The 27,448-nt window shown below is 50.9% G+C and overlaps 2 protein-coding genes across 4 annotated transcripts in view; one reads left to right on the forward strand and one right to left on the reverse strand.

Moving 5' to 3' along the window:
* The window catches only part of RNF169 (ring finger protein 169), an 84,571-nt gene extending 79,128 nt beyond the window's left edge, over positions 1-5,443 (forward strand). The window contains 1 exon segment of the mRNA XM_008707427.2: positions 1-5,443. This exon segment is cut by the window's left edge and continues 9 nt beyond it. Coding sequence (XP_008705649.2) covers positions 1-508 — 508 coding nt within the window. The 3' untranslated portion in view covers positions 509-5,443.
* Positions 5,444-9,782: 4,339 nt separating this feature from the next.
* The window catches only part of XRRA1 (X-ray radiation resistance associated 1), a 58,597-nt gene continuing 40,931 nt past the window's right edge, over positions 9,783-27,448 (reverse strand). For all 3 annotated transcript variants that reach the window (XM_040630844.1, XM_040630846.1, XM_040630845.1), the window contains 8 exons: positions 24,449-24,574; positions 17,384-17,477; positions 16,475-16,590; positions 14,496-14,843; positions 11,795-11,993; positions 10,956-11,071; positions 10,642-10,747; positions 9,783-10,259 (listed from right to left, as the gene is read on the reverse strand). In XM_040630844.1, the coding sequence (XP_040486778.1) occupies positions 10,006-10,259; positions 10,642-10,747; positions 10,956-11,071; positions 11,795-11,993; positions 14,496-14,843; positions 16,475-16,590; positions 17,384-17,477; positions 24,449-24,574 (1,359 nt within the window). In that variant the 3' untranslated portion in view covers positions 9,783-10,005. The remainder of the gene's footprint in view (positions 10,260-10,641; positions 10,748-10,955; positions 11,072-11,794; positions 11,994-14,495; positions 14,844-16,474; positions 16,591-17,383; positions 17,478-24,448; positions 24,575-27,448) is intronic.

A 27,448-nucleotide genomic window follows, 5' to 3' on the forward strand; every position in this document is an offset into this window, starting at 1 on the left:
CGAACCCCGAGTGGGAGCCAGTGGGACTTCTCTGGAGAGAGAGCAGGAGGAAGGGCCGGGGCCCACCCCAGAGGCCAAGTTAGACAAAACCTATGTGAGCACCACCGTGAAAATCTCGGCGGTTAATTCGGTGCTGCCCCAAAATAGCGTTCTGGGCGGGGTCCTCAAAACAAAGAGGCAGCCCAATCATTTTGATCTGCCCAATGGGGTGCTGGCAGACAGCCTGGGCGAGGAGCCCCTGCCTTCCCTGCGCCGGGGCCGGAAGAGGCACTGTAAGACCAAGCACTTGGAACAGAACGGCTCCCTTAAGAAACTGCGCCCAGGCAGTGGGGAGCCGGGCCTGCGGGAGCGGGAGCGGGAGCGGAAGCTGCAGCAGGAGGAGGAGGACCGGCGGCTGGCTCTGCGGCTGCAGCGCGTGTTCGACAGCGAGAGGCGGACTGTGAGTCGGCGGAAAGGGAGCGTGGATCAGTATCTCTTACGCTCCAGCAACGTGGCCGGGGCCAAGTAGCACCCCGTGAACCTGGGACCTGTTTCTAAGAGGTCCGTGGGCCTGATCCTTTATCCTGAAGAGCTGAGTGTTCTCACTTTGGGTTTCTTTTCATGGCAAAACACTGTCTGCTGCGGTTCTGAGAGGTTCCGGGGCCTTCGTGGTCTCTATCCAAGGGAACTGCGTCTCTGCCTCCCGCTGACCGAGGCCAGAAGCGCTCCTCACCCCTAAGGGACCCGCCCCTGAGGGCTTCGGGGCCAAGTCTGGCAGCACCCACTTGGAACGAGATTCAGGAGCACAGGGGCCAGAGTCAGAGATGGTAGACGAGAGAGGGGATACCTTCTTAACTGACAGACCTCCTGACTTCGTTCGACAGGGTGTTATTTTAAATCAGCCTTGCAGATAAAAAGGATTTCCCTCTTTCCCAGAGAAGAGGAGCGGTTTGCTCTTTGGCAGATCCAAAAGGATCATGTTCCCCCTTCTCCTTACCCACGCCACCGGGAAATACGCCTAATGAAATCAGTAGAGTTTACCCTTCTACCAAAGGTAATTTACCTTCCCCGTCTGAAAAGTAACGTTGGATTAATGCTCCCTGGCCGACAGACCCCATTCACGGTCACCGTTCACGTTGGTCTTCCCAGGAGCGCCGTTTTCAATGATGGGGTCCTGTCCTTCACTAAGTGGCGGAGCCCAGACTGACCATCGGGCTCCTGACAACAGATCCCAGAGATTTTCCACACTAACGGGTTGAACAGGTGGCCGTAATGGACAGCAACCCAAGGGCCTGCCAGGGGAGCCTGGGGAAGGCTGGGTGAGCATTTGAATACTGGTTGTGCAAAATCCATAGGCAGATAATTGAGATCGATGGGAATTAGAAACAAATAGCATGCAGTTATCCACCCTGCCCCGCTCCCCCCCGCCCCCTGCTCGCACCCACTTTACAGCCTTCTGTGTCCTGGGGGGTGGAGGGGCTTCCACCCTGTGAGACAAATTACAGTTGAACTTCGTTATTACTCTATGTCCCAGGGTTATCTGCAATGTTGATCTAAAATCCCCAAGATTTGCCCAGAAGTCAGGCAAGAGCAATGCTGAAACTCCATACTATGGAAACAAGGTATCTGGCTGGATGCAGCTGGTAATTCAGTCCCATGGACCTTTGGGGTTTATTTTCCTTAGGAGCTGACACCATGTGTCTTTTGCATCCCTGGGGTGCTTGGTGCTTCTGCCCGTCTGGGCTCATTGAGAATAGGGATTAAGAGATGATTTGAGGGGATCTCAGATGGGCTGGCATTCCCTGTGCATGTACGAGCTGTTACTATCAAGTCATGTGACTGGCATTTTAACAAAGGTCTTAGAGCTTCTGTACCCCAGTGTATGTTGTCCCCCTTGAGTGGCTCCAGCAGGATACTGCATAGATTTTCCAATGATGTTGCCATTGGCAAAAACATTTCTGGAACCGTCCTGTCTAGAAACATCTAGAAATACAGACTCCTAAAATGTTAGACCTGGAAGGGACCTTCATGGTCATCTTTTCCAAGCTCCTCCTCTTGTTAAGGCAGAAACGAAGGTCCAAAACGGTGACCCGCCCGATCGCTAGGGATTTAGTGTATCACCTTGATTCCTCTCAGGAGATTTTTGCCCCCCTCTTCTCGGGGCAGATCTTTAATCCTTTGTGGTTACAGGAGGGAGAATTCGAAGTCTGAAACTAGTCAGAAGCTGTTTGAAGCCTCTAGAAGAGAAGGTCGGTCAAGAGGGTTCGGAGTGACAAACGAGGTGTAGCCGTCAAGCAGTCGGAGCCATTTCCTCCTGCTGCTCACGAGCGGTTCGCAGAGAGAAGTTCCAGAGATGTCATGGGCATTTGGGTCACCGTTGAGCTATGTGGACCCTCCTCAGTGACTACGTCGGTGGCAGTGGCCCTCACTTGAATGTATGCTGTTCTGTGCTGTGCGTGTCAGTGTGCGTGCACGCGTGCACGTGTATGTTTAAAAAACATGCATCCGTCTCATTCCTCTGTATTCACACCACTTCGTTCCAGGCCCTGCCAGCAACACAGGCCTGCACAGGCTGCCGGCCGGTCGGCGCCCAGGGTGGCCGAGCCGGCGCTGGTCTGCGGAGGAAGGGGAGGGTGACTCAGAAGGGCCCTTAGAGAAGGCCTCGGTTCCTGCCGTTTCCTAGAGCCGCTCCTGGCTCGGAGTGAGCATCCCCGGGGGGCTCACCCGCTCGGTAGTAGCAAAGACGTTTCTTTTTCCACTTGCCACCTTTTTTTCTATGTCTCCAGTCATTTGAAAAACACGTTTCGGTTGGAACTGATTTTTGGTTTTGGAGAAAAGAAATATTTTTAATAGAAAAAGATATATATTTTAAATATTTCCCCAAAGTCATACTTTTGTTTTAAGAAATTGCATAGCAGTAGCAAGGAATCTTAGGTTCAGGTGCAGAGTGCAGAGTCCCTCCTGGGAAGCGAGTGTTCAAACGGCGGATCCGGCTTCCTGACTTGCCCCTCGCGCCTCCGGCTGTGTCTAGACGGGCCCACCGACTTCCGGCTGAGCGGTAGTCCTTGCTGTGCAGGCAAAGCAGTGTAGGTTAGGGAGTGCAGGGCCGAACCTCTCATCCGCTCGGCTTTGGAGGAGGAAAAACCACTAAGGTATTGTCTGTATTTGAAGATGCTTCCCGTACTCAACTAAAACCTGAACACTTTCTCCTTCTGAAAAATGTCTGTGTCCTGTTGCTTGCTTGCTTGTGAAGTTCGTCACAAATGGCATTGTTGACATGAATTATTTGGAGAAAGAGAAAGACAAGAACGGGAAACAGAGTGATGGGGAGGGTTGGTGAGGGAGAACGAGAGAGGCGCTATTTCACAAAACAGACATTTCTCACGAATCCTTAGAATCAGATTCACCATACACATTTCCCATGTCCTACGAGCTCTGCTCCTTGTGTATATGCATTCTGTGTGGGGTTTTTTATTTTTATTTTATTTCTTTTATTAAAGGGGAAGTTAGAAGAGGTTGGAGGATGAAGGTCCTTCTGATGGGAAATCCAAGAATGCGGTGCCCTGAGACGGGGCTCTCAGCCCTTTCGGTAGAGTGGGGGAGACCTTTGGCAACATAGTCGTGACCTATTGATTGTATCTATTGGAAGGAGTCACCTGGGCCTTTTGGGCTGGTGTCAGATCAGGGGATTTAAGCACCCAGCCCTTGGACCCTTTCGTATACTTGCCTCTTTTTAAAAGGTTAATTAGTCTTGGCTGAAGCTTCCCAGGAAAACCTTTATTATTTTTTTTAATTTAAGTTTTAGATTTGTGCCTGCAGGAAGGACTGGTGATGAATGCCTTCTGGTTTTCTTGGTTTTTTGGGGTTTTTGTTTCTGCTCATTTTCCCTAAAAGAAAAATGCCCTTAAGAGATTAAAGCTGCTTAATTAATTGCTGTCTGATTACCAAGTGACAAACTGACTAAGGTGGGAAGCTGCCGCCGTGCTTGACTGGTGAAGCTGATGACCGAAGGCTGTGCTGTTCGCCCTGTCTGTGCCATTTGACAGACATTCCTGACCTTCGAACTTGTACTGGGTCGTGGAGATACAGGATGGAAAGGACGGTCCCTGCTCTTGAGCTCGGTCTCTAATGGAACGTATTTGAATGTCTGTGTGGCTGGAGTTTGTTCACGGTCCTGTGAAAGACTGCTGCTTCCTGTGACCGTCTTGGATGGCCCCATTTAAGACACTGTCCAGCATCCGGCAGGCCGCCTTGAACATTTTAGACCCCCCCCCCCATCAGTATTTTTGAATTTGATTGCAACACTGCTCTTTGTTTCCTGTGATTTTACCAGAGGAGAATGTTCTCCTCCAGTAACAGGATAGTAATCTCTTCAGAAGCCGCTTTTACTGAAACGCCAGCAGGTGAGGCAGGGTGTGGGTCACTGACACGGGCAGAGGAGGCCCACATCCCAGCTCCCTGACCTCCTCGCCTCTTTCCCAACCAGACCTCTCACCACAGCTGGCGGCAACTTTGGATTCCTTTTCGTTTTTCCTGCCTGGCATTTCATTGAGATGGAAAACCAGCGGGAGAGGAAGGAAAGAAAACTTGAAGGCTGGATTATAATCATAAAATGCAGTCCTGGAAAGGGCGTGGAAATCATTCGGATCAAACTCGCCCACCTGCTGCCCCTTTTTTCTAAGAAATAGGGAACGTGAGGTCCAGTGTCTTATGCCATATTTTATACTGTGGTTTTCTAGGATCTAAGTAGTCCGTTTAAATTACGCGCACACACACACACACGCACACACACGCACACACACACGCAGTTCACTAATGAGGAGGACACCCAAATGATACAGGAGGCTTTTTGTTTTCATAGCTTTTTCTTCCAAATTTTTTCAGTTAGAATTAAAATATACCTAAATCCCCTGAACACGCACTGAGATAGGGAAAACCCCACAATGTGACTAATGTGAACATGGGATCTTGGGAAGTGATATATTTTGATTGGAAGAGTCATCATTTTAACCACCAAGCGTTAAAACCCAGCCAGCCCTTCATTTTTCTTTGAAAAATCAAGAACTCCTTAGGGACTTAAATCTTTCTCAGCCAGCCTTTTCCCCATCAACCTATAGAGTGGTCTTTTGGCCTGGTTTTTAGAAGTAAGCATAGTTACTTATAAATTCTTGTGAATCAGTGACAACGCAGGTATTTTTTTGGGGGGGCGGGAGGAGATTCTAGGGAAAGCTGCTGCTGAATAGCTTTCCTCCAAAGATGATACAGAAAATGCATCTTTACACATGATTGTTATCCACTGTAACTTGCTGAAAAAGATTGTTCTGCAGAGAAAAGAGAGATAAGCAGAGGTCACGACCAGCTTAGAGATTGGTTAAATTGAAGAAAAAGTGCCAACACTGAGCATGCACATTGTTCTATGTATCCTCAGTATTTTTTATTCTTCCTAAGAAAAATATTTACACACTTTGCTTTGTGAGTAAATGCTTCCTTAATGTCTTGTTAATAGGGGTGGCAGCCTCCCTCTCTCCCTTTTCTGGGGTCGTCTATCAACTAGTTGGACAAAGCCGAGCTAAGGCCAGGCTTATTCATCTTCTTTCCCTCTCATTTAATAAGCAGTAAAAACAGGCAATGCAATCCTCAAAGATCAGGCTCTTAGAGCTCAAGAGTGGCTTTCGGGCCCAGGGTCTGAAGGGCAGCAGTCGGAGTCTCCCTGGGTGGCCCTGTCCACCCTCCAACTATGGCACCATTGGGAGCAGGGCCCCTCCGTCGGTGGCTCCAGCCCTTCGCCTGCAGCGGAACACTTAAATTCCTAAGGAGAGAATGAGAACTATGCGAGGGGAAAAATTATCTTTTTTTTTTTTTTAAGATTTTATTTATTTATTTGACAGACAGCCAGCGAGAGAGGGAACACAAGCAGGGGGAGTGGGAGAGGAAGAAGCAGGCTCACAGCGGAGGAGCCTGACGTGGGGCTCGATCCCAGAACGCCGGGATCACGCCCTGAGCGGAAGGCAGACGCTTAACGACTGAGCCACCCAGGCGCCCTGGGAAAATTATCTTAAATGCCACCTAATGGTTTTGTTTTTGTTGTTTCTCCCGATGAGCTGTTTACTCTCAATTTGTACACACACAGCTGTCCTTAGGGCCTTTCCTCAACCCACCTAGGAACAGAAAATGGGATGCATTTGGTTTCCAACCTGCTTTCTACTTTAGAATTGGAGACGGGGCTGGATGCTTGTGGACCGCCACTGCTGGCTGCCGCCTCTCCGACTCATCACCAGCAGCATCTTGACAAAGACTCCGAACAGGGCAGGCCCTGTCAGGGATGCTTCTGCCAACGAGGAAATGGCACAGAATCAAACGGGATGATGGGTTATTTAAGCCGTTCCAAAGTGCATTCTTCAGTGTGTGTTTGCCTGCTTGAGGAAGGGCCCAAGTTGAGAGCACAGTAAAGCAAACTCATGGAAGTGAATATTCTGTTTCTAGTCCAAGTCTTAACCTCTAGAGCGCGATCGCAGGCTAAGCTTAGGCTAGGTGTGTTTGATGTTTGAAGCTGTCTTTGCTCTGGGAGGTGCCCCGCTTTCGAGTGTCTTGCTTTGGCATTCAGAGTAATGGGAGAAATTAGGAGGCGAGATGGGGTTTCCATGGTGTGCTGTGCCTGAGGCCTAAGTTAAGAATGGTCTATTCAACCATTCTCACTCCTAATGAAGGCACAAGAGTCCAAGTAAAGAACAGATGTACAGGACGAGACTCTCCTTGCATATTGGGGCTATACTCAGAACATCTGATTTTTAAAATACCGGCTTTGGAAGCACTGCTCAGGAATTCATCAGAATCCCCTTCATGTCCATTTCTCATCAAACACAGAACAAATGTGTCGCTGTCCCAGCTAAACGTGTAAAACCAATTTGAAGGACTGACGCAAGACACGCCATACGTGGTCAACCAGCACTTAAGGGCCCTTTGAAATCTGGCCCAAGACTCTTCCAAAAGACGGTCTTTAAAATGATTTGCAAGAAACAAGGCAGCTGCTTGGAGGTACATGAACAGAATGTGATTGTCCCTTGGCCTCTTAAGTAACAGAAAATGTGCCACATATCGCACTCATGGATTCCCTGGTAGCCTGGTGTGGTGAAGGGGGTGCCCTCCTTTACAGATGGGAAACTCTGGCCCTGACATAGCCTGGATGTTGGGTCCTCTGACTCCAAAGCCACTGATTTCCTGTTGTCCTGACTCAGTCATCTCAGGGTGATGCCCTCCCACTCTGGTCCTGGCGAACTCTCAGGTTCCAGTTGCTTTCTGGGTTGGAGCTTCTGGACTGGGCCTGCCAGGGAGAGAGAGACCAGAATCTTCCCTCTGCACCCACCGTAGGGGTGGGAGGTATCCTGCAGCAGCAAGCATCGTGAGACACAGTCTGCATCTAAATCAGTTCTCAGTTCCCTCTCCTGTGGCCACATCCAGCTCCCAGGTAGTTACCGGCATCTTGGGTAAGTGGCTAGGAAAACAGGTCGGCCCTACCTAGTTTTGGAGAATTAGTGGTGGGAAAAATTATTTCTTCTAGTTTGCTCGTTAGAAGGTTGGAGAAGGCTCAGAAGAGTGTGGGAGCCAGCTTCCCATCTGCTTATGGAGAAGGGGGCACTGGGTGAAAGCAGCCCAGGGGGTCGAAGCCTCTAGTGGCAGATGTGCTGGGGAGAGTAAGTAACTGCCGGAAGCAGGGAGGGTGGATGCCGCCTAAAAGGCTTCCCGGATAGTTATGAATTCTCATTCATTTGACAACTCTGGTCAGAGGCTTTACTCATTGAGATGAGGACTAGTTCGTGTCTCTTCAAAAAAGGACGAAACTCCGGAAACCAACCAGATTTCATTGCTCACTCAAGAGCCCTCCAAGTATGTTTTTAACACTGGAAGGACCCACAGAGATTGCAAACCCCATTGTCACTGTGGGTAAGGTTAAATGACCTGCCCTTTATCATATAACAAATAAGAGGGTTAAAAATCGAACCCTGGTACCGTGATTAAGTCCAGATCACTCCGGAGATACGAAAGAACAGACACAATTGGAAAACGCTTCCTGCGTGGGAGATGGGGCGAGTGGACGGCGTGAGGCCCTGCCTCACATACCTCACGCAGGCACTAGGAGAGGCAACTTACTCGGATGGTATCCTGTGCGCAATAACTGAGAAAGTTAAAGGGCGTTTGGTGCGGATAGGTGTAGCCTCTCCAGGATGCTCTCCCATTGGTGAAGGGCTCTGGCTTGGCTGGGCAGAGGGAGCCGATAGGCTCCCGAGCGAACAGCACGAGGAGTACCGAGGGACCGGCAGACAGCTTGGCCCAGTGGCTAGAACTGTCCCGGAGCTTTACCAACAAAGAAAGGGACAGCCTTTGGAGGGAGGGAGTTCCCCATCACCAGGGGTGCAAGCAGGAGCTGAAGGATCTGTTAGGGGGACTGCAAGAGGCTTCCGGTCTTGAGGCTGGGATAGGATGTTCCCAGGAGCCTTTTAGGCCAGAGAGCCCATGGTTGGTAAGTGTTTCTGGCTGAAGGGGCAATCCAGGTCTCTAGGACTGGAGCCCGGCACAGCTTACAGGGTCACCGTTGGGTGTCTTCTCCTTCCTAACGTTAGGGAGGAGGTGGTTTTGGGCCCCAGGAGATCCAGGTGGGAGTCAGCAACACACCCTGGGTGCGAGCGCCACTGCGGGGAAGCCTGTACCACGTGTATCCGTCTGGTGCTGTGTCACTGAGTGTGATGGAACGGACTGTAACTAGATGTGTGGCTGTGTAACTTGTAGGAATGCAGATGTGCGTGTCTGGTACGACCACAGCTGGCTGTAAATAGGACACTGGGTACGTGTGGGAGACTGTGTGGCCAAGTAGGAGAGTGAGCAGGTATTTCTGTGCCCTAACAGTCTCGCACTCGCAACACAGCAGACACACCACCACGCTTCTGCCACCCACGGCGGCAAGACAAACTTCCAGCTCAAGGATCACCTTAACGGCAACTCCAGTTGGAGGAGTTCGTGCTTTGCTGAGGATCCTTAATCCTTGTGCCACTGATTCCTGGGCCCTGGGAACTGCATGCTGCTCCCCAGGTCTGAATGCTAGGTACCCCCAGGAGAGTAGCCTCAGGAGCAGAGGTTCCCCGGAGACCCGGTCACACCTGGTGTCCATTCCCGAATGTGCATCTCTGAAATTCTGACCCAGTGGCCTCCTCTAGAGCCGTCTCTGTAGCAGGTGCTCACTCCTGGGCGCACGAAAATGGGGCAACCCCGCAGGCTGCCTTGGCCAGAACCAGTTTACCTGTGAGCCCAGGCTCACCTTGCACAGCCCCAGGATCGGTTCCTGAGCCACCGTGTTTGCATATAGGACCTCAGCGGATGTCCGGGATTAGGGGACCCTAGGAAATCATGCAAGCCCTCCCCTCAGCCTGTCCCAACTTTGTGGCCATGGCCATCTGATAAGGGAATTCCCGAACCTCTCTTCTCCCTCCTCTCCATTTGCCCTCATCATGGGCAAAGCTGCCCAACAAAATAAAGCCCCTTTTCTGGGGCCTGGAGGCCTCCGTTTTGCCCCCAGCCCCGCAACATGTACACTGTGTTGGCTGTGGATGGGTTCGTTCAGTCTGTGACCAACTTGAGTCTCTGCTGCTTTTCTGTTCCATCAACCCCCTTGTTTTCCATCCCCGTGCTCATCACAGCTCTGTCGGACAGGTGCAACTCAGGCAGGTTCCCATGCACGTGTGCCAAGCCTGGATCTTTCTCTAGCCTGGCAGCCTGGCCCAATCAACAACAAAACACGCGGGCGACCTTGCTCTACGCACCTACTCTTTATTGCTGCTGGGCCATGCGCTGGGTCCTGCCCAGCCCGGGGAGGGGAGGACCAGTTCCCCACTCTCGGCGGCCAGCTAGCAAGGCCAAGCCGAGGTCTGAGGCCTGCACCTGGCCCACCCGGCCCCAACACGAAGTCCAGGGCACGGAACCCTGGGAGGGTGTCGGGCACAGGCGGGGCAGTGCGCATGGCCCTGTGCGCAGACCTTAGCTTTTCGAGTCGCTGGCCGTGGGCCCCTGGCAGAACTCATCCATGAACTCGAGGAAGCGGCCGAACCTAGGCTGGGCCTCGCTCAGCGCTGGGCGGCCCGGGGGCGGCGCCGTGGCCCTGAACACCGAGCGCAGAGAGCAGCGCACCAGCTGCCGGTAGCGTGCCCGGAACTCCTTCAGCAGCCTCTTGGCCTCCAGGTACTGCTTCTGGTTCATCAGCCGCCGCTCAGTCGGCTGGCGCAGGACAGCTCCTGCAGGGAGAGAAGCCCGAGGGGCACCGAAGTCGCTCTGGGTCCCCCTAGCCCACAGCGGTGGGGACTGCGTCCAGAGCGCCCCCCGCCCCGAAAGCGGATGGAGTGAGAGGAAGCGGCTACGGGCACTGAAGATGGGCCTCCTTAGCTCGGGGCTCGGATTCCACCTCAAGCCTTAGTCCTGGTGTGTAACGCGCTGGTGACTCTAGGCAACTCCCGGCCTCCCTCCAGGCCGGCCTCAGCTTCTCCGTCCTCACACGGGGTGGGCTCTGGCAAACGCCAAGGGCCCTCCGCCTCCCACCAGCAGACTAGCGAACTTCTCGATCTCGCTTCCGGCCGCTGGGGACGCGGACGGGGAGGGGTGCGGGGGTCAGAGCTGTACCGAGTGGAGCCTCTGTAATGTTCTGGGGATCCCGCATGCGAAGGAGGAGGTCATCCAGCAGCTGGGCTCGAGTCTTCCGTGGCGGTGGCACGGGGGTCCTCTGGGCCTGACGCAAGTAAGAGGAGCCTGTAACCCCAGTCCGGGGCTCAGCCTCTCCTGGCCTCACGTCCTCCTGCAGACGCAGCAACGAGCAGGAGAGCACTGGGGAGCACTGGGAGAGCACAGCCCTCCGAAGGCCGTGGTGACAGCCGCAGCTGTACGGGGGGATCCCGAGGGGCCACTCGCACACGCAACAGGTGGGGCGGACCGCGTACCCGCCTCTCCTTGGGCACGTAGTGTTTCTGAAACGCGTCCAGCCTGGGCTTGGAAGAGCGGTAGAGCAGCGGGCACTTGAGCATGCGCTGCAGGGCCTGCGCGTTTTTCTGGAGCCCTGCGGCAAAACGGCAGGGTTGGGCCAGGCACGCCTCCACCTGCTGGGTGCCTCCCCCAGTGTGATCATTCCCCAGCGTCCCAGCAGCGCTGGGTGCAAGGATTTGAGAGGCCCAAGAGGAGCGCAGTGCTCCATCTCGCCCCGGTCAGCTGCAGTGCCCGAGCCGCCATCATTGAGCCCGTGAGTACTTGTCCCGGATGCACAGATCCTGATGGCAGATAGCACTAGAATGGGGAAAGGGACTGACCCCCAGGAGAGCACAGCTGAGTGCCAGTTCCTTTGAAAGCACAAATACTGTTAACACAACAGTCTGAAATAAGGGGCTCAGAGGGAGCACGGCCTCCCTTGCCTCAAACCACATAGAGAGGATTGGGGTGTTCAATCTGGGGCTCCGCGGGGCTGGGAAGGAGCTCAGGAATCTGGCCAGTCTAAGTATCTGTTCATCCAACCCTTCCTGGAGACACTCTTCCAACCAGAGCAGCTGGGCCCAGACTGGCTGGAATCTCGGAACAGCTGTGACTCCCCCTCATCCAGCGAAGGCCCAGGCCAGGGTCCTGATATGGGAGGCGCCAAACCGGGACACCTCCAGGGCCCTCTGACAGACATTCAGGCAGAGGACAGCAGCCTGGTCTGGAAATGAGGCATGGCACCAGCTTTCGCTTTGCCCTGACGTGCTCTGGGCTGTGGAGAGGGCCCCTGCTTGGAGCCGTTCTCCTCACGTACCCTTTGGCTCAATAAAGGCTGGGTCAGGCTTGGCCGTCAGCAGCTCCTCGTAGCCATGGTACTTGCTGGGGAGGGAGGCAGCTGGGAGCTTCCTCCAAGCCCTCTTTACCTCTCTGGGAGCTGGGCGGGATGGTCTTTGCTCTTCCTCCTTCAGGGCTGAATCATCCCTCTGGAGGATGGAGGAAGGCAGCTCACCCACCTGTACCCAAAAGAAAACCAGCTTCCATGAACACGTCTAAGCATCAGCTCTGTGCGGGTCCCCATGCTGGGCCCTGTGAAGGGCAAGAACCAAGACCAGGTTGAGAGGAGGCAGCCATGAAAGCAGACAGTGATGGTGCACCTTGGTAAGCGCCGTAAGAGAAGGGAGCACAAAGGTTCTGGGTGAGCCCAGGAAGCCCTCACCCCACCAGGAAGCTTCTGGGAGGAAGCGAGGCCTTAACCTGCATGAAGTCTTGAAGCAGCAGGATGGCCGTCCCCAGGCAGGGATGGGGAGAAGGGTGGGCTATGAGTGCTGGGGAGAGGGGCCTGCGGCAGGTCCTCCAGCCACCCACGTAAGACCTGGCAAGGTGGATTTGGGGGAACTCCAAATTGGTATCTTTGGGGTGTACTGTGAAGAGGTGGGCGCTTGGAGCAATAAGCAGGCCTCAGATCAGTAAGGACTTTTAAAAGCCAACCTGAGGGTGTTTGTTCTGTCCTCACGGTGATGGCAAAACCACAAAGGAGTTTAAAGGGGGTGAGTGGCCACTGTCTGAGCTCATATTTTTAGCCTACCCTAATGGTTTTATAAGAACCATATTTATGAGACCTGTATTTCATGTAGGGATGTTGTTTATACCCTTCATGAAAGCTTTGGCTGAGAAGAAATAGAAAACCTGAACAGTAACAAGTAGAGAGTTCAACAATTCTCACAGAAAAGCCACAGCCCAGATGGCTTCACTAGCGAATTCCACTAAGCATATGAAGAAGAATTAACACCAATCCTTCACAAACTCTTCCAAAAATTAGGAGAAAGGGGAACACTCTCAGCTCATTCTTTGAGTTATTATCCTGAAGCCAAAACAGAGGAAAGACATCACAAAAGGATAATACAAACCAGTATTCCTGTGAACATAAACACAAAAATCCTCAAAAAATACTAGCAAACCAAAGCGACAGCCTATAAAAAGGATTATATACCATGATTAAGTGGGACTTAGCACAGGTAGACAAGCTTGGTTATTTCCAGAGGTGGAAATAAATTAATGTGATACACCACTTCAACAGATAGAGGACAAAAGCCACACGATCATTTCAATAGACAAAAAGCATTCGGCAAAATCTAACACCCCTTCGTGACAAAACAAAACAAAACAAACGAAAAAACCCACTCAAACTAGGAAGAGAAACTTCCTCGACCTGATAAAGGACACTTAACGAAAAAGCCACAACTAACAGCAGAATTAATGGTGAAAGACTGAAAGCTTTCTCCCTGAGATCAGGAATAAGACAAGTCCTCTCTTTCTGCTTCTCTTCCACACTGCGCTGGAGGTCACAGCCTGGGCAATTTGGCAAGGGGAAGAAAAGCTTTTCCCATCACGGTGACTCACAGTTGACTGTGTTTCTTCAGAATTGCATTTTGGCAATAGAGCTCCGTCACGAGAGCAGCCGTGAGGATGAGCAGGTTAGAGTGACAGAGACCTTATTTCCTTTCCTGTCCATATTTTCCTTTCATCCAACTTTCTCAAGCTCATTTTATTTTTTACAAGCTCATTTTTAAATATTTACTTCTACTCTGCTTTGTTCTAAAGGGTTCTGATACAGTTCGTATAGATTTATACCGCGTCAGTGCGTACGTCACTGTAAGTCGTCTGTAGAATAAGGCATGGATGGCGTCAGACATAAGTGTCTGCACGTGCATCTTGGAAAGATCTGGCAGATTAGAGGGTCAACATGGGAGGTAGGGAGCTGAGGAAAGGCAGCGGTACAATAATAATGCTCCTGGGGCCCCGCCGGCTCCTCCAGCCTCCTATTTCCCTTTTCCTACGTGTCGCCGGTCTGCCGCCCGACACTGAACCATTTGTGGTTTCTGCGCTTGCCACTTTAATTTCTGTCCCTGTAGCCTGCTTCATGCTGTTTGCTCCGCTCAGGATGCCCGTATGCCCATGTTTTCACCTTGTCACTGCCTACTCAGCCTGCAACGCCCAGCTCATCGGAACCTCTTTCAGGAGCCCTCCTGGTCTGGCAGAGGGTCCTTCTGTCCTCCGGGCTGCCAGCGCCTGGGTTTCCCTTAGTCTCGGCGCTGACCGCACGCGTTGTTCCTGTGCTCCCCCAGCAGACTGAGGACATCTCGAGGGCAGGACCTTCGTCTCGGCCATATGTACTCCCAGCACTCAGAGGCCGCATCAGAAGTGATGTGACCTTCCACGGATAGGCAGAGGCAGCAGCAAACCCTTCCGAAAAACCGGTCAGAACCGGGCCCCAGCCAGACCCCAGAGGCTGTCTGTGCCACAGGACGGTGCCTTGCGTCCGTGGGTAGCCCCACCAGTAGGCTTAGCTCAGTGGAGCTCCCAGAGGGGCTTACGGGGCCTGCCAGGGGTGCTTCCTTCTGGTTTCCGGACCTGTCTTGGGCTCACTTCCGGCTGCCTACAGCAAGCCGGCTAAGCCGAGGTTGTACAGGAGCCTCTGGGAGCTGGGAACAAGGCGGGGGAGGGGAACCAGGCACCTGGGTCAAGAATATGGACTCCATGCTCTTGGTGTCCTCATCTGACAGGTGCTCCGGGCTGAGGCGGCCGGGTCTGTCACTGTGGTGGGACATGGTCTCTTCACTGTGCAGGGTGGAATCGGAGCAGATGGGAGGCAGGGGCACGAAGGTCCTGTGGGACAGGGAAAGGCCCTCCACGCCCTCGATAGGTATCTGTGACTCCAGAAGACTGCTTTCGGCGGCAGACAACTCTTTAGCCGGCCCTGCCTCAGACTCTGGGATCTCCTTTGAGGGAGACTGGGCTGTGGTCACAGGGGGGTGGTAGAGAATCAGCGGCTGCTTTGGCACCTTTGGGACTTGGGTTTTCACCTGTCATGGGAGAAAGACCAGATTGGTTTGCTTCCAAAGAAAGAGAGATCGGAGTCTCTCCTTCTGGACCTCGCCGGACTAAGGCCACTTGGTACTGTGATCAGGGTACTGGATGAGGGCTCATGGGGGAGGGAGGGAGTCAAATCCTACTAACTGGCCATCTACAGTGTGCCCTGTAAATGACAGATGTTGCTTGATTTACACCTCAAACTACCCAGGAAATAATTCTCCTTATTTTATAAAAGTGGAAGCGAGGGCTGAGAGAGGTAAGATGACTTGTCCAAGGTCACAGAATTATTTGGTGGCAGAGCCTGGACTGCCTGATTTCTGCCTCATTCTACGTCCCTGATGACATCACTCAGGCTCTCAACAGCATTCTTCTTCTGATCGAGGTTTAAGACGGTGCCCTCGACTTTCCTCAGGGACTCCTAGGAAGACCTGGAGGAGATGGTCCTGTCCCTTCTGGAAGGCAGCACCACCAGGCCCCTTTCAGGATGCTGGTCCCTATACCTTAAAGGGAGTTTCATAAGGCAAATCTCTCCCAGGGTTCAGAACCAAGGAAGTAACTTCTTTCCTGTTAAAATTCTCAGCTTCCTTAATTAGAGAAAGCCCATCATCCCAGGAGAGAGGATTATGACCTTAGCCTCTGGCTCACTCTGCCTGTGCCCGTCTCAGCCTGGCTGATGGGAAGCAGATTGTCCAATCCTTAGAGGAGGCAACAAACAAGGGGAAGATGATGAAACCTTTTGGATTTCTATTTCTGGCTTTTAATTCTGCTCTGGTCCTCTAGGGGCTCCAGACTAGAGTTCGGCTGGACAGCCACAGGCTGCAGAGGGGGTAGAAAGGGAATAACTGTACTTTGGGGATCAGCAAAGCCCAGTCCAGCTTTTAGTTCTAGGAAGGCTAAAGTTCAGGAGGGAGAAGCATTTCACAGAAATTTCTGCAATCCTTCTCATGAAGGAGAGACGGGACTTACTTTATGGCATCCCAGAGGCAAGTCTAAGACCACTGGCTGGGGTTGGTTTGGGGGGGGGGCGTGTCGCAGATTGCTCTCAACATAAGAAAATGCTTCCTTATGTGTAAGAGATGTGTATTCTAGGCCTGGCGCAGCCATTCATGACTCCCACAGGTGGTTAGAACTTGCACGGGTATGGATTTGGGGCTTTATAAAATATTTTTGTATCTGTTGCTTCATCCAGTCCTCTCAGCAGCTCAGGGAGGCATGGAGTTGAGAAGCTGAAGCTCAGAGGGTGAAGCTCTTGCCCAAGTTAAGGCAGCTGTGGAAAGTGATGCCGCCAGGCTCATCCCCAGGTCTTCGGACTGGTTCCTCCCCTACTTCTCCACAGCTCCTTCTCGGGGCCTCAGTGTCTCTGTCAAAGTTGGGGGTAGGATTCCATGACCTTCACAGCTTCTCCCTACTCTGACATCTGGATCCCTCTGACTGTCTTGTCCCTTCTGGGTGTATCCGTGTGTCACAGACACAGAAAGGAGAAGACAATGCCATCACTACAGACCCAACAGAAGGAATCCATGACGAGTGGGAAAGGGCACTCTCTCCCCAGGTCAGTTCACATGCAGTAAAATGGGCTCCACTTCCTCCAGGCTTGGCAGTCCTGCCTTGGAGGCCTTACCTTCCTTGAGTCCTTCCGAGGCATCAAAATATGATGCTTGGCCTTTACTATCTTCTTGCGAAACAAGTGGATCCCCAGCCGCTCCTGGAGGAAGCTTTTCAGCAGTGGAGGGACCCCTGGAGCCATGATGGGGAAGATTACTATTAGTGGATATTTACTGGGGGCTGATATGTGCCCAGCACTGTTCAAACTGCCAGACATGTATTAACTTACATCATTTTCACACCAACCCCGGGAGGTAGGTACCTATATTATTCCCATTCAATAGGTGAGGAAACTGAGGCACAGAAAGGTTAAGAAATTTGCCCAAGTCAACGAGGATAGTGCAAAGCAAAGGTGAGAACTCTGCTGGTGTCACTCTGGGACTCAGGATTCTCAGGTACCTCCAAGGTGTAGCACTGATCCAGCACCCAGTTCTGGACACAGCCCATCTGAAACCTCCTGCATGACCCTGTATGTTTCTCACCCTGTCCCCTGCTCAGCCATGCCTCCCCTACGGGCCCCTCCCCAGCCGGGAAGTAGGAAACGAGGTCACAACAGACCTGTTCTACAAAGCCAGGTGTCACTTAAAGATTTCCTGCAGGATCTAGCTAATTCTGTGTTCCATTCCCAGCTCTGCCTCTTTCTTGCTGTGGGACCTTGGGTAGATCATGACCCTCCCTGGTCCTCAGCGTCCTTCACGGAGCACGGGGACAAGGACGCCTGCCTCACAGGGCTGCTGTCAGGTAAGCTGGTACAGAGCAGGGCTCAGCAACGTCTGTGGTTCTCTCTGTTCCCAAATGTACCATGAACCATGTCCACCCATGACGCACAGCAGAGCCCAGGGCTCAGCCTCGATGAGGTGGGGCTGAGGGTGCCCACACTGCCCCTGGGCCCCGGGATGGGGGTGCAGGTTTGCGGGCACCATACCTCGTGTATGGGCCACCAGAGGGTTGTTATGAAAGATGAGCTCGCAGAGAGACGGGAAGAGAGCTACAGGCAGGAGGGCATCTTCCTTTGCAATCTGTAAGGAACACGGGGAAAGGCTTCGGGTCGACACTGCCCCACCACAGGGCTGCCAGGCCCGCACGGCGGGCTGCAAGCTTGCTAGGGCGGGGGCGGAGCCGGGGAAGTGAGGCTGCGGCCGGCCTCGGGCTGGGCGGTGTCTGCTCCTGCGGGTTCACCTGCTCACACCCACAGGATCGGGATCCTGGCTGAAGTTCCACATCACTGTTTCACATTTGAAAGTTAAGAATTGTTTTCTCTTCTGCACACTGGAAATGTGGCCCAGACCGAGGAATGGAGATGTTGGTGACAAAACAGGGGCAAGCGCTAGGAGTCTGGAAGTTTGGCAGGGCGCTGGCTTTGGCTTCAGGATACAATTTGTCTGACACTTCACGTTCCTCAATGCAAACTCTACACACCCCGTCAGTCTGTCAACAGCATTCCTGATGGTCTCTTTCATTAAGGCCTGTCCTGGGCACTGAGCTGGGGACAGACAGGGGGCAGACAGGCAGGGGGGACCCATTCATCTAAGGGATCAGCCAAGCCAATAAGAAGGAAGACCTCCCGGCTGTCTGGGGCCCAGAGGCTGCTCAAGGGCCCTGAGGCCAGCCTCTGAAGGGCGAAAAATGCCTAATGCTTGCCGAGCAGAGTGGCTGGAACATCCTCGGGGAGGGTGTCTCTTAGCAACAGAACAGTATCAGAGGGGCCAAGAGTGGGGCAGTGGCCTTTCAGATGCCAGGGCACCCTGAAAGTTACTGGGTCAGACTCAGGACCCGTGGAAGGCAGTAAGGCCTGAGGACTGCAAGAGGGAGGGCCCTTCAGCTTGGCTTCCTCTGGAGCCTGGTGGACAGCACTAGATGCCCACTGGGCAATGAGCCTGTTCACTCTCTTTCCTTTCTGTTCCTCCAATCAGTAAGTATTAGTAAATGCCAACGCGGGCCAAGCACTAGGCTGGAGGTGAGCAGAACAGCTAGGACTCCTGTCTGCAAGCGGTGCTGCCTGGGGGGAAACAGGCACTGAAGTAGGAACAGGAAGGATGAGAGCTCTGCTGCTGTGATTACTGCCATGAGCGAGGGCGTGTGAAGTGCTAGGGTGATCTGGTCCTCGCGGGGAGACCGGGCACACTGCCCCGAGAGCTGAAGGGTGAGGAGGGGGTAGGGACACAGTGCGCAGCACAGAAACCTCGTATTAACAAACCGTTCCCTCCACTTTCTGGGCACATAGCTAGACCGTCTCCGGGCCTCCCAGGCAGCTAGATGTGCTCACGTGACTCAGGTCATATGCCACAGGGTGAAAGGGATCATTTCTGGGCACGGCCCATTTGACACCTCCTGTGTGACCCTCTATGTTTCTTCCCCCCCTCCCCTGCTCAGCCATCTATCTGCCAGACGCAGAGGAGCCAATAAAATCCCCTTCAGGCCCTACGGGAGGACAGAGCCACAGCCAGAGGGACCTGGGTCTCCGGTAGGTCATGTGTGAGGCCACCAGGCCACCTGGAATACCCACAGTGGATTTTGTGAAATCAAGACCTAGGCTTCTACTGCGGGAGGTCATCGGGACCGTGGGAGCTCACTGGGGACTTACGCTCCCAGTACATGCTCCGTACTGCTAATGCAGAGAGGAAGTGCCCCACGCAGAGAGCCATGCGTGAAGGGCCTCACAGCGAGGAGGAGGAAAGCCTGTTGGAGGGATGGAAAGAAGGCAGAGAGAAAATGAGGCTGGAGGTGCAAGTCGGGGCCAGACAAAAGCTAGAAAGATCTTGGTCCCTGATGACCTACAACATGAATTTTCAGAAAGACGAGGACCTAAATATGATAAGGTTTGGTCACAGATTAGATGTGCGTGGTGAGGAGGAAGGTAAAGGAGAGAGAAACATTAAGGATGACAGCCAGATCTGGGCGTGAGTAAACTGCACGCGTGATGGAGCTCTTCTCTAAGATACGGGGCAACGGAAGACCCTCAACGGAAGATCATTCATTCACTTTGGATGCAGGTACTTCGGAGGTTCCTCTGAGACCTCCCAGCAGAGACTCAGGATACACTGGTCTGGAGTACGCAGGAGCGCTCCGTGTTGGAGTTATAAATTCGTGAGTCACCGTTCATGGGCCAGCGGGTATGTGAAGCCATCCCGAGGGGGAGAGTCCAGAGTGAGAGGAGAGGGACCAGGAGCGGGTGCTGAGCAACTCGAACATTTGGTCATCGAGACCAGGGCTTGGCACACCTTTTCTGTCAAGGACCAGAGAGTAAATGTTTTAGGCTTTATTGGCCATACTGGCTGTGTTGCAACTACTCGACTGTGCTGTTGTAGCACAGAAACTGCCAGAGACAGTTCTCAAATAAGTGTGATGGCTCTTTTCCAACAAAACTTTAGTTGTGGACTCTGAAATGTGAATTTCATATAACTTTAGTGTCATGAAGTATTATCCTCCTTTTGATTTTTTTCAACCATTTAAAAATTGAAGAATTAGTCTTAGCTCGAAGGCTATATAAAAACCAAGGTTGGCAGATAATGCCTGGGGGCCAAATCCACCCCCCATCTCTTTAACAAAGTTTCATCAGACACTTCCACGCTCACCCATTTACACATCACCCTTTGTGCTACAAGGACAGAGTTGAGTAGTTGTAACAGAGTAACGTATTTATCTGGCCCTTTATAGAAAATGTTTGCTGACTTTTTATCTAGACTCTAGGGAAGGAGGGAAGGAGGGAAGGAGGATGAACCTACAAAGAAGTCTAATGTGTCTTGATAAATAACTATCAAATGGTGGTTAAAGGGGTGCAGAGTCTCTTATATGCCAATCAGGCAGTCAAGAAGCAGTGACAACAGAATGGGGGAGGGAGAATTAAATTTAATTTTGTCAGGATGCAAAATTCCATCCATCCAAATCAGACAACTAAAAGGTTGAAGAAAGTTACAATTAAAACTGATAGAAAGTTGAAAGATACCCATGGCATGGATGTCATATTTTCTGTGAAATTAAGTCCCAGCTGAAAGATATGGGGTTAGGATTCTGGCTGATGTAGTGAGGAAAATGTGGCCATCAGGCTAGCCTATCCCCAGAAGGTGAGGTGAATGCCCCTGAAAATAAATTCAGGGTCCAATGACAATACTTCTGTCCAGTTTCATTGGGTTAAGGCAAATACACCTTAGTCTGTCAAATTTATGAACTAAGTAAATATTAGTTACAGGTTGAGTGAAAGCGATTATTTACTTTTTTTTTAGAGAGAGAAGGAGAGTGTGTGAGTGGGGGGAGGGGCAGAGGGGGAGGGAGAGAATCTTCTTTTTTTAAGATTTTTTTTTGAGAGAGAGAGTCTGTGCATGCACACAAGCTGGGGGAGGGACAGAGAGAGGGAGAGAGAGAATCCTCAAGCAGACTTCCTGCTGNNNTGAGTGTAGAGCCCAATGCTGGGCTCGATCCCAGGACTCTGAGATCATGACCTGAGCTGAAATCACGAGTCGGACGCGTAACCAACTGAGCCACCCAGGTGCCCTGAGATAGAGAACCTTAAGCAGGCTCCACACCCTGACATGGGCTCGATCTCAGGACCCTGAGAGGATGACCTGAGCCAGAATCAAGAGTCGGACCCTCAATCAACAGAGCCACCAAGGAGCCCCATTTATTTTACTTTTGACACAAAACTTACTAGATTTCTGAGTGGCTATTCTAGACATTTAAGTTCTGTTTGAACATAGAATTGGTTTTAAAATTTGTAACTTTAATAAACTGAATATTAATTTCAACACAGGTAGCATGAGTATTCCTTGATATGATCAAAGCATCATTCATTCATCAGACAAACTTACTGAGTACCTATCATGTGTCAGGAGCTATTCCAGACGATGAGGATATAGTTAGAAGCAAAACTAAGTCCTACTCTCAAATAAACCTACATTCTGGCACTAGACACCTGATAATAAAGGAAAAGATACATGTGTTAGGTGATAACTGTCATAAAGAAAAATATAATTTAAAAAACTCAAGTAAACATGTAGAAAAATGGAGTGTAGGGGGGCCTGGGTGACTCAGTCAGTTAAGCGTCTGCCTTCGGCTCAGGTCACGATCCCAGGGTCCTGGTATTGAGCCCCACATCGGGCTCCTTGCTCAGCGGGGAGGCTTCTTCTCCCACTCCCTTGGCCTGTCTCCCCCATTCATGCTCTCTCTCTGAAATAAATAAATAGAATTAAAAAAAAAGAAAAAGAAAAATGGAGAGTATTGCTCCCCTCCCGACAAGAAAAAAGAATAACCTGTAACATCAGAACTTTTCTTGCATCTACCAGAGAGCTAAGGTCTCAGCAATCACGTGGACTGAAATCTAAGGAAAGATGGGTACCTCCAAGGAGCGGTGCGGCACGGACACTGGCTCACGGGTGTCAGAACGTGGGAGGAAGAGACGGCAAGTGCCATACAAGCAACGAGGAAGAAATGAGACAAACATTTTACTGAGCTGCTACAGGCTAAGTGTGGGCTAGAGAAGGAGAAGAGAACTCTCAAGAACCGCAGAGAGAGGGAGAATTCGTGGCCACTTGTACGCAAAAGACTAGACCCAGGGAGCAAGACTGGAGAAAGCAATCCCTGGGGCACAGGCCTGGAGGAGGACAGCCCCTGCCACCGTCAGAAAGGCAGGAAGGGTTGCCACCCCTCTCCCTAGAGAATAAAAGCCTTACGTTTCTGAGGAAGGTCAGTAAACCCTGTCAGGCCCATGGCCCTGCATCGGAGGGAGGGAAAAATTTAAAACCTGCTGCTCCTGGGTAGGGACAGGAAACCACCTGGGCCCACGACCTGAGAGGTCTCCGACTGCTTGCGGAGGGCTAGGGCCACTGAGAAGGCCCGTCCTTGAGACCCAGGAACCCGGGGCCTACTTAAGAGTGGGGTTGGACCCTCCCTTTGGCCCTCTCCCACCAGACGAGCGAGCCCTGAGTAACAAGCAAAAGCATCCCTCTCTGATGGGAGAGAGGAGCACGAGTGTGGAGATAAACCTTGTGACGTATAAGAGTACGGGGAAGGCTGCACGCCGAGGACAGCAGAAACACAGAGAAAAACGCTCTGGCACCCCAGCAAGAACAAACTATATGCCGTCCCAGGGAGACTAACCTGAAGTACAAAGCCATACAGAGGTTGAAAGTAAGAGGGTAGAAAAGACTATGCCAACAGCAAGCATAGAATCTGTATTAAAATCAGACAAGTCCGACATCAAGACAAGAAATTTTGTTCAAGGCACAGGGAGACAAGTCGAAATAATAAAAGGATCCACACATCGGGTAGGTATAAAAATTCGAGATGTTTATGTACCTGATAGTAAAACTTCAAAACACATGCAGCAAAAACTGAGAGAACTAAAGGGAGAAATAAACAGATCCACAGGCATGACCGGGATGTTAACACGCTGCTCTCGATACCTGGTAGAATGAAGAGACAAGCAATAGGACAGAAATGATCTGAGCTATACTACCAAACACCTTCACTGGTATTTATAGAACACTATTCCTCAAAACTGCAGAATACACATTTTTTTTTTTTCTAAGTGCACACAGAACATTCACCAAGATAGAATATAGGCTGGGACATAAAACGAGTTTCAATAGATATCAGAAGAATGAAATCTTACAGGTTACATTACCTGACCACAACAGAGTTACAGTAGAAATAATAAGTATGAGACATCTAAAAGATCTCCATATATTTGGAAACGAAGCATTTCACTTATCTAAACAACGCATGGGTGAAAGAAGCAACCACAATAAGAACTTTACAAGTTTAATAGAATGAAAATAAAAACACAAATCATAATTTGTAGGATGCAGCTAAAACAGTGCTTAGACAAAGTTTATAGCTTTAGATGCTTATATTAAAAAGAAGAAAAAGGTCCAAATCAATGATCTAAAATTACACTATTTAGGAAACTAGAAAGAGAGGAACAAATTAAACTCATGTGGGTAGGACAGAAATCAAGTTAGGAGCAGAAATCAATGAAGTGGGAAAACAGGTAAGTAGAGAAATCCAATGAAACCAGCAGTTAGTTTTTTCAATAAAAGACACAAGTGACCAATTTCAAGAATCAAAGAGGGACCCATAATACATCTATGGTCCACTGATTATTGATTGACAAGGGTGAGAAGACCATTTAATGGGGAAAGAATAGTCTTTTTGATCAATGGAGTTGAGGAAACTGCATATCTACATATGAAAGAAGGAAGTTGGACCCCATCTCACACCACATATAAAGATAAATTCAAAATGGATCAAAGACCTGAATGTCAAAGCTAAAATGATAAAACTGTTAGGAAGAAAACGCTTGAGGAGTTTGGCTGTACCAATGTTTGCCTTAGAAGGAATATAAGCAGAGTACCTTAAAAGTTGCCTACGCTTCAGACTTGAGTCGAGCTCAGCTGGTGGGGTTTATAGAAATCACACAGTACATGGCTATTGGAAAATAGGTTAGCACAAAACATGAAGGAGAAACATGTTAATTTGTCCCGTGGACTTTGTATCTGCTATTCCCATAGGCCAGAACATTCCTCACGTCCCTCTTCCCTCACACTTCACCCTCACTAAACGCACAAAACCACTCTCTCGAGAACCTTCTTTGATCTCAAATACTAGGTTAGACTGCCCCTGTCAATGAAGTCATACACTTCATAGAACTGTGAATTTCTTCCTAACACGAAGCATGCTTACATTGAGACCATTTGTCCTGCATCAGTCCTCCCTACGGGTGACAAGCTCCAAAAAGCAAGAGGCTCGACCTTTCTTTGCGCAGCTGTGTACCTAGTATGTAGCATAGGGTCTGGCACGTGGTATTAAATATCTGTGACTGAATGGATGGACTCCTGCCTTGGCCTGTACTCTCTCCAATCCCCCACCCTGAGAATTCCTGAGCCCACATATCTGTAGTGGGGAATTATAGGGCTGGCCTGCAGGCCAGAGCAGAATGCATCCCACCCTCCCGACTGTGCCCCTGAGGAAACAGGCAGAGAAGCAGAAGAGTCACCTTGTTGTAGGCCAGGCTAAGGTACCGCAGCTCTGGAAAGGGCGGGGCCAGCGTCTGGTTCCTGGCCTTCAGTGACTTCACGGGAAGAATCTCGAATATGGGAGGAAGTGCACATACCTTGGTTGCCTTAGAAGGAAAAAAGGTCTATTGTCAAAGTGCCCTGATGATAAGAGACTGAATGCTGCCAAGGGCCAAGAGACCCTTCCCATGGAGGGTGATGGAAAGAAAAACCATTCTAGAGAGGCTTGGCCAAAAGAGACATCTAGGGTCATAATGGGAGATGTTACTAAGGGCCCAGAGTTCTGGTTCCAAGTTCTCTGAGGTCACATGATGAGCTAATTTTCCGGCACACAAAGTTCAGGTTTCAAGTGCCCTGAGACCAAATGATAATAGCGCGGTGATGCAGACATCAGAAGTTATTTGCCCCCACCTCCCACTTTCTGCCCTATAGCAGATTATCCTGAAATGGCCCTTCTCTACAGCTGGGCTAAAATTTCTCCAAAAGGCAAAAGGACAGTGCTTGCATTTTATTTTATTTATTTTTTTAAAGATTTTTTATTTTTAAGTCATCTCCATACCCAACGTGGGGCTTGAACTCACAACCCTGAGATCAAGAGCCGCACACTCTTCCGACTCATCGGGTGCTTGCATTTTAAAGCGGACTTTTCCTAGCAGGGAGATGGAGAGCACGAGGGCCCTGAGCCTCGAGTAGCTGGTCTGATGGGCTAGCACACGTCCTACAGTGGAGGCTCTTCAGTCCAGGATAAATCAATAGCTAGGTCCTGGATGACTCTAAGCAGGCCTTCCGGCCTGAATGTGACCTGAATGTGCATCCGGGTCACTTGCGGGGTCATGGCTTGTCAGCACAGCCCAGCCTGCCTCAGGATCAACATGTTCCATTAAGCAGAAAATAGAAGGTACTGGATTAACCATGCCTGACTCGGTTCACTCACTGATTCCTTGAGTTAGATGGGACCAGAGGAAATTACAGGGTAGATGCCAGGCTAATAACTGGGTTCGGATGCACTAGATTCTGTTCTAAGCTCCATTAATTGCTGTGTAATCTTGAGCAAGTCACTTAAATGTCACTTGTTCATTCAGTGAACATTGGTGGAGCACCTACTCGGAGCCCAGTATTTCGTGCCCTCCTAGGGTCCAACTCGTACACGCACACAAGTGGGACAGGTGAGTCGTGGATGAGAATAAAACAAAACCCAGTGACGGTGCCTGGGGACGTCTCTGAGTCCCCTCTCCAGGCAAACCAAAGGCAACTCTGCCAGAGGCCACAGCGGAAAGCGGCGACAGTCGGCAAGGCAGTCACCTCCACCCCGCAAACCCCTATCTGCGGCGAGGCTGTGTGACCCGAGGGGGCCAGCTAGACTGCAGCACAGAAAGGAAAGAGCCAGAGCGTAAGGCTCAGGGGTATCTAGCACTGTCCGGGGGCGTGAGTGTCCTGATCTGAGGGCATGAGGGATACACACCTGACTTGAACAGAAAGAGGCCAGCACAAGTCTCAACCGCCTAACACACTGTCTCTACACGCTCAGGTGCCGGAGAGCTGGGGTCTGAGCGCTGAACAACCCACCGATTATCTCTGCCTTTTGGGGCAGACTGTTTAACCACAAGCCCCTCTATGCCATATGCATGCCCTTCGGCAGGGTGACCTTGGTGCTCCTCTCATTCAGAGGTGACATCTGTATCTCTATGCCCTTGAAACTAGACTGGCTGTTGTATAAGGAAGAATTCGTCTGCTCTCTGTCCCAGCTTTTCAGCATTGAGCTTTCAAAACTCTTGGAACTTCCAGAGTGATAGGAATGCCTTTGTTATGCATGAGCCCAGGGCTTATGCTAATGAGACGCAGGCTGGGGGCTGGCCATACCTGAGAGACAACCCTGTCGTGAGAGAGTTGGGGTTTTAAGCCAGCCAGACCTCTGGGGAGGGGAGGGAGGGGCTAGAGATTATAAACTCAATCCTGTGGCCAATGGTTCAATCAGTCGTGCGTATGTAATGAAACTCCAAAGAAAGCTCGGGACACTGAGGCTTGATTGAGCTTCCTGATTGGTGAACACATCAGATGTGCTGCTGGGAGGGTGACACACCCAGAGCTCTGCATTTGGGACCCTCCCAGACCTCACATTAGATCTCTTTTCATTTGTTTGGTCCTGATTTGTACCCTTACAGTAAAACTGTGATCATAAGGATAGTGCTTTCCTGAGTTCTATGAGTCGCTCTAGTAAATTACTGAGCCGGAGAAGGTTGTGTGAACTCCAGAATTAATAGCCAGTTTGTCGTAAGTGCGGATGGCTTGGGGACCCCCAAACTTGCAGCTGGTGTCTAAAGTGAGGGCAGTCTTGCTGGGCAGTGTGCCCTTCACTTGTGGGGTCTGTGCTATCTCCAGGTGGCTAGTGTCAGAATTGTACTGCCCTGTCACACTTAGGCCTTGCTTTGACTAACAGAATGTGGCAGAAGTGTCACCATTTGAATTCCAGAGCCTTGCAATTCACTCTTGCCCTCTTGGAACCCTAAGGCCACCATGCCGTAAGGAAGTCTATGATAAAAAGACTCCGTATAGATGCCAAGCCATACCAGCTGACCATGAACCCGGGCCCCCGAGAGAGAGCCAGCCAGCTGCATGAATGAGCCCTGACAAAACCAGTGGAACACCTAACCAGCCCAAATAATTGTGAGAAATAATAAATTGCTATTGCTTCAAGTCCGTAATTGTTGGGGTGGTTGGTCATGTGGCAATAGTTAATTGATACAATTTCTCATCCAGCTTTATCCGCAGGAAGGGAGTGTACTGTACCTCTCGAGGAAGCAGGCTAGCTAAACATGTACCTGTACTTCTTATTGTAAATGAAGAAATCAATAGTGCATCAGTCCTCGTGAGCTCGGTTAGTAAGTGTCTAACCTTGAGAGAAAAACCAATTTTCTGTCCAGACAAAAATCAAGCATCTAAACATGTGACACCAAGGATTAGACCCTAGATGGTGGTGTATT

Source organism: Ursus maritimus, unplaced genomic scaffold (genome assembly GCF_017311325.1).
Source record: "Ursus maritimus isolate PB19 unplaced genomic scaffold, ASM1731132v1 scaffold_16, whole genome shotgun sequence".
Lineage (NCBI taxonomy): Eukaryota > Metazoa > Chordata > Mammalia > Carnivora > Ursidae > Ursus > Ursus maritimus.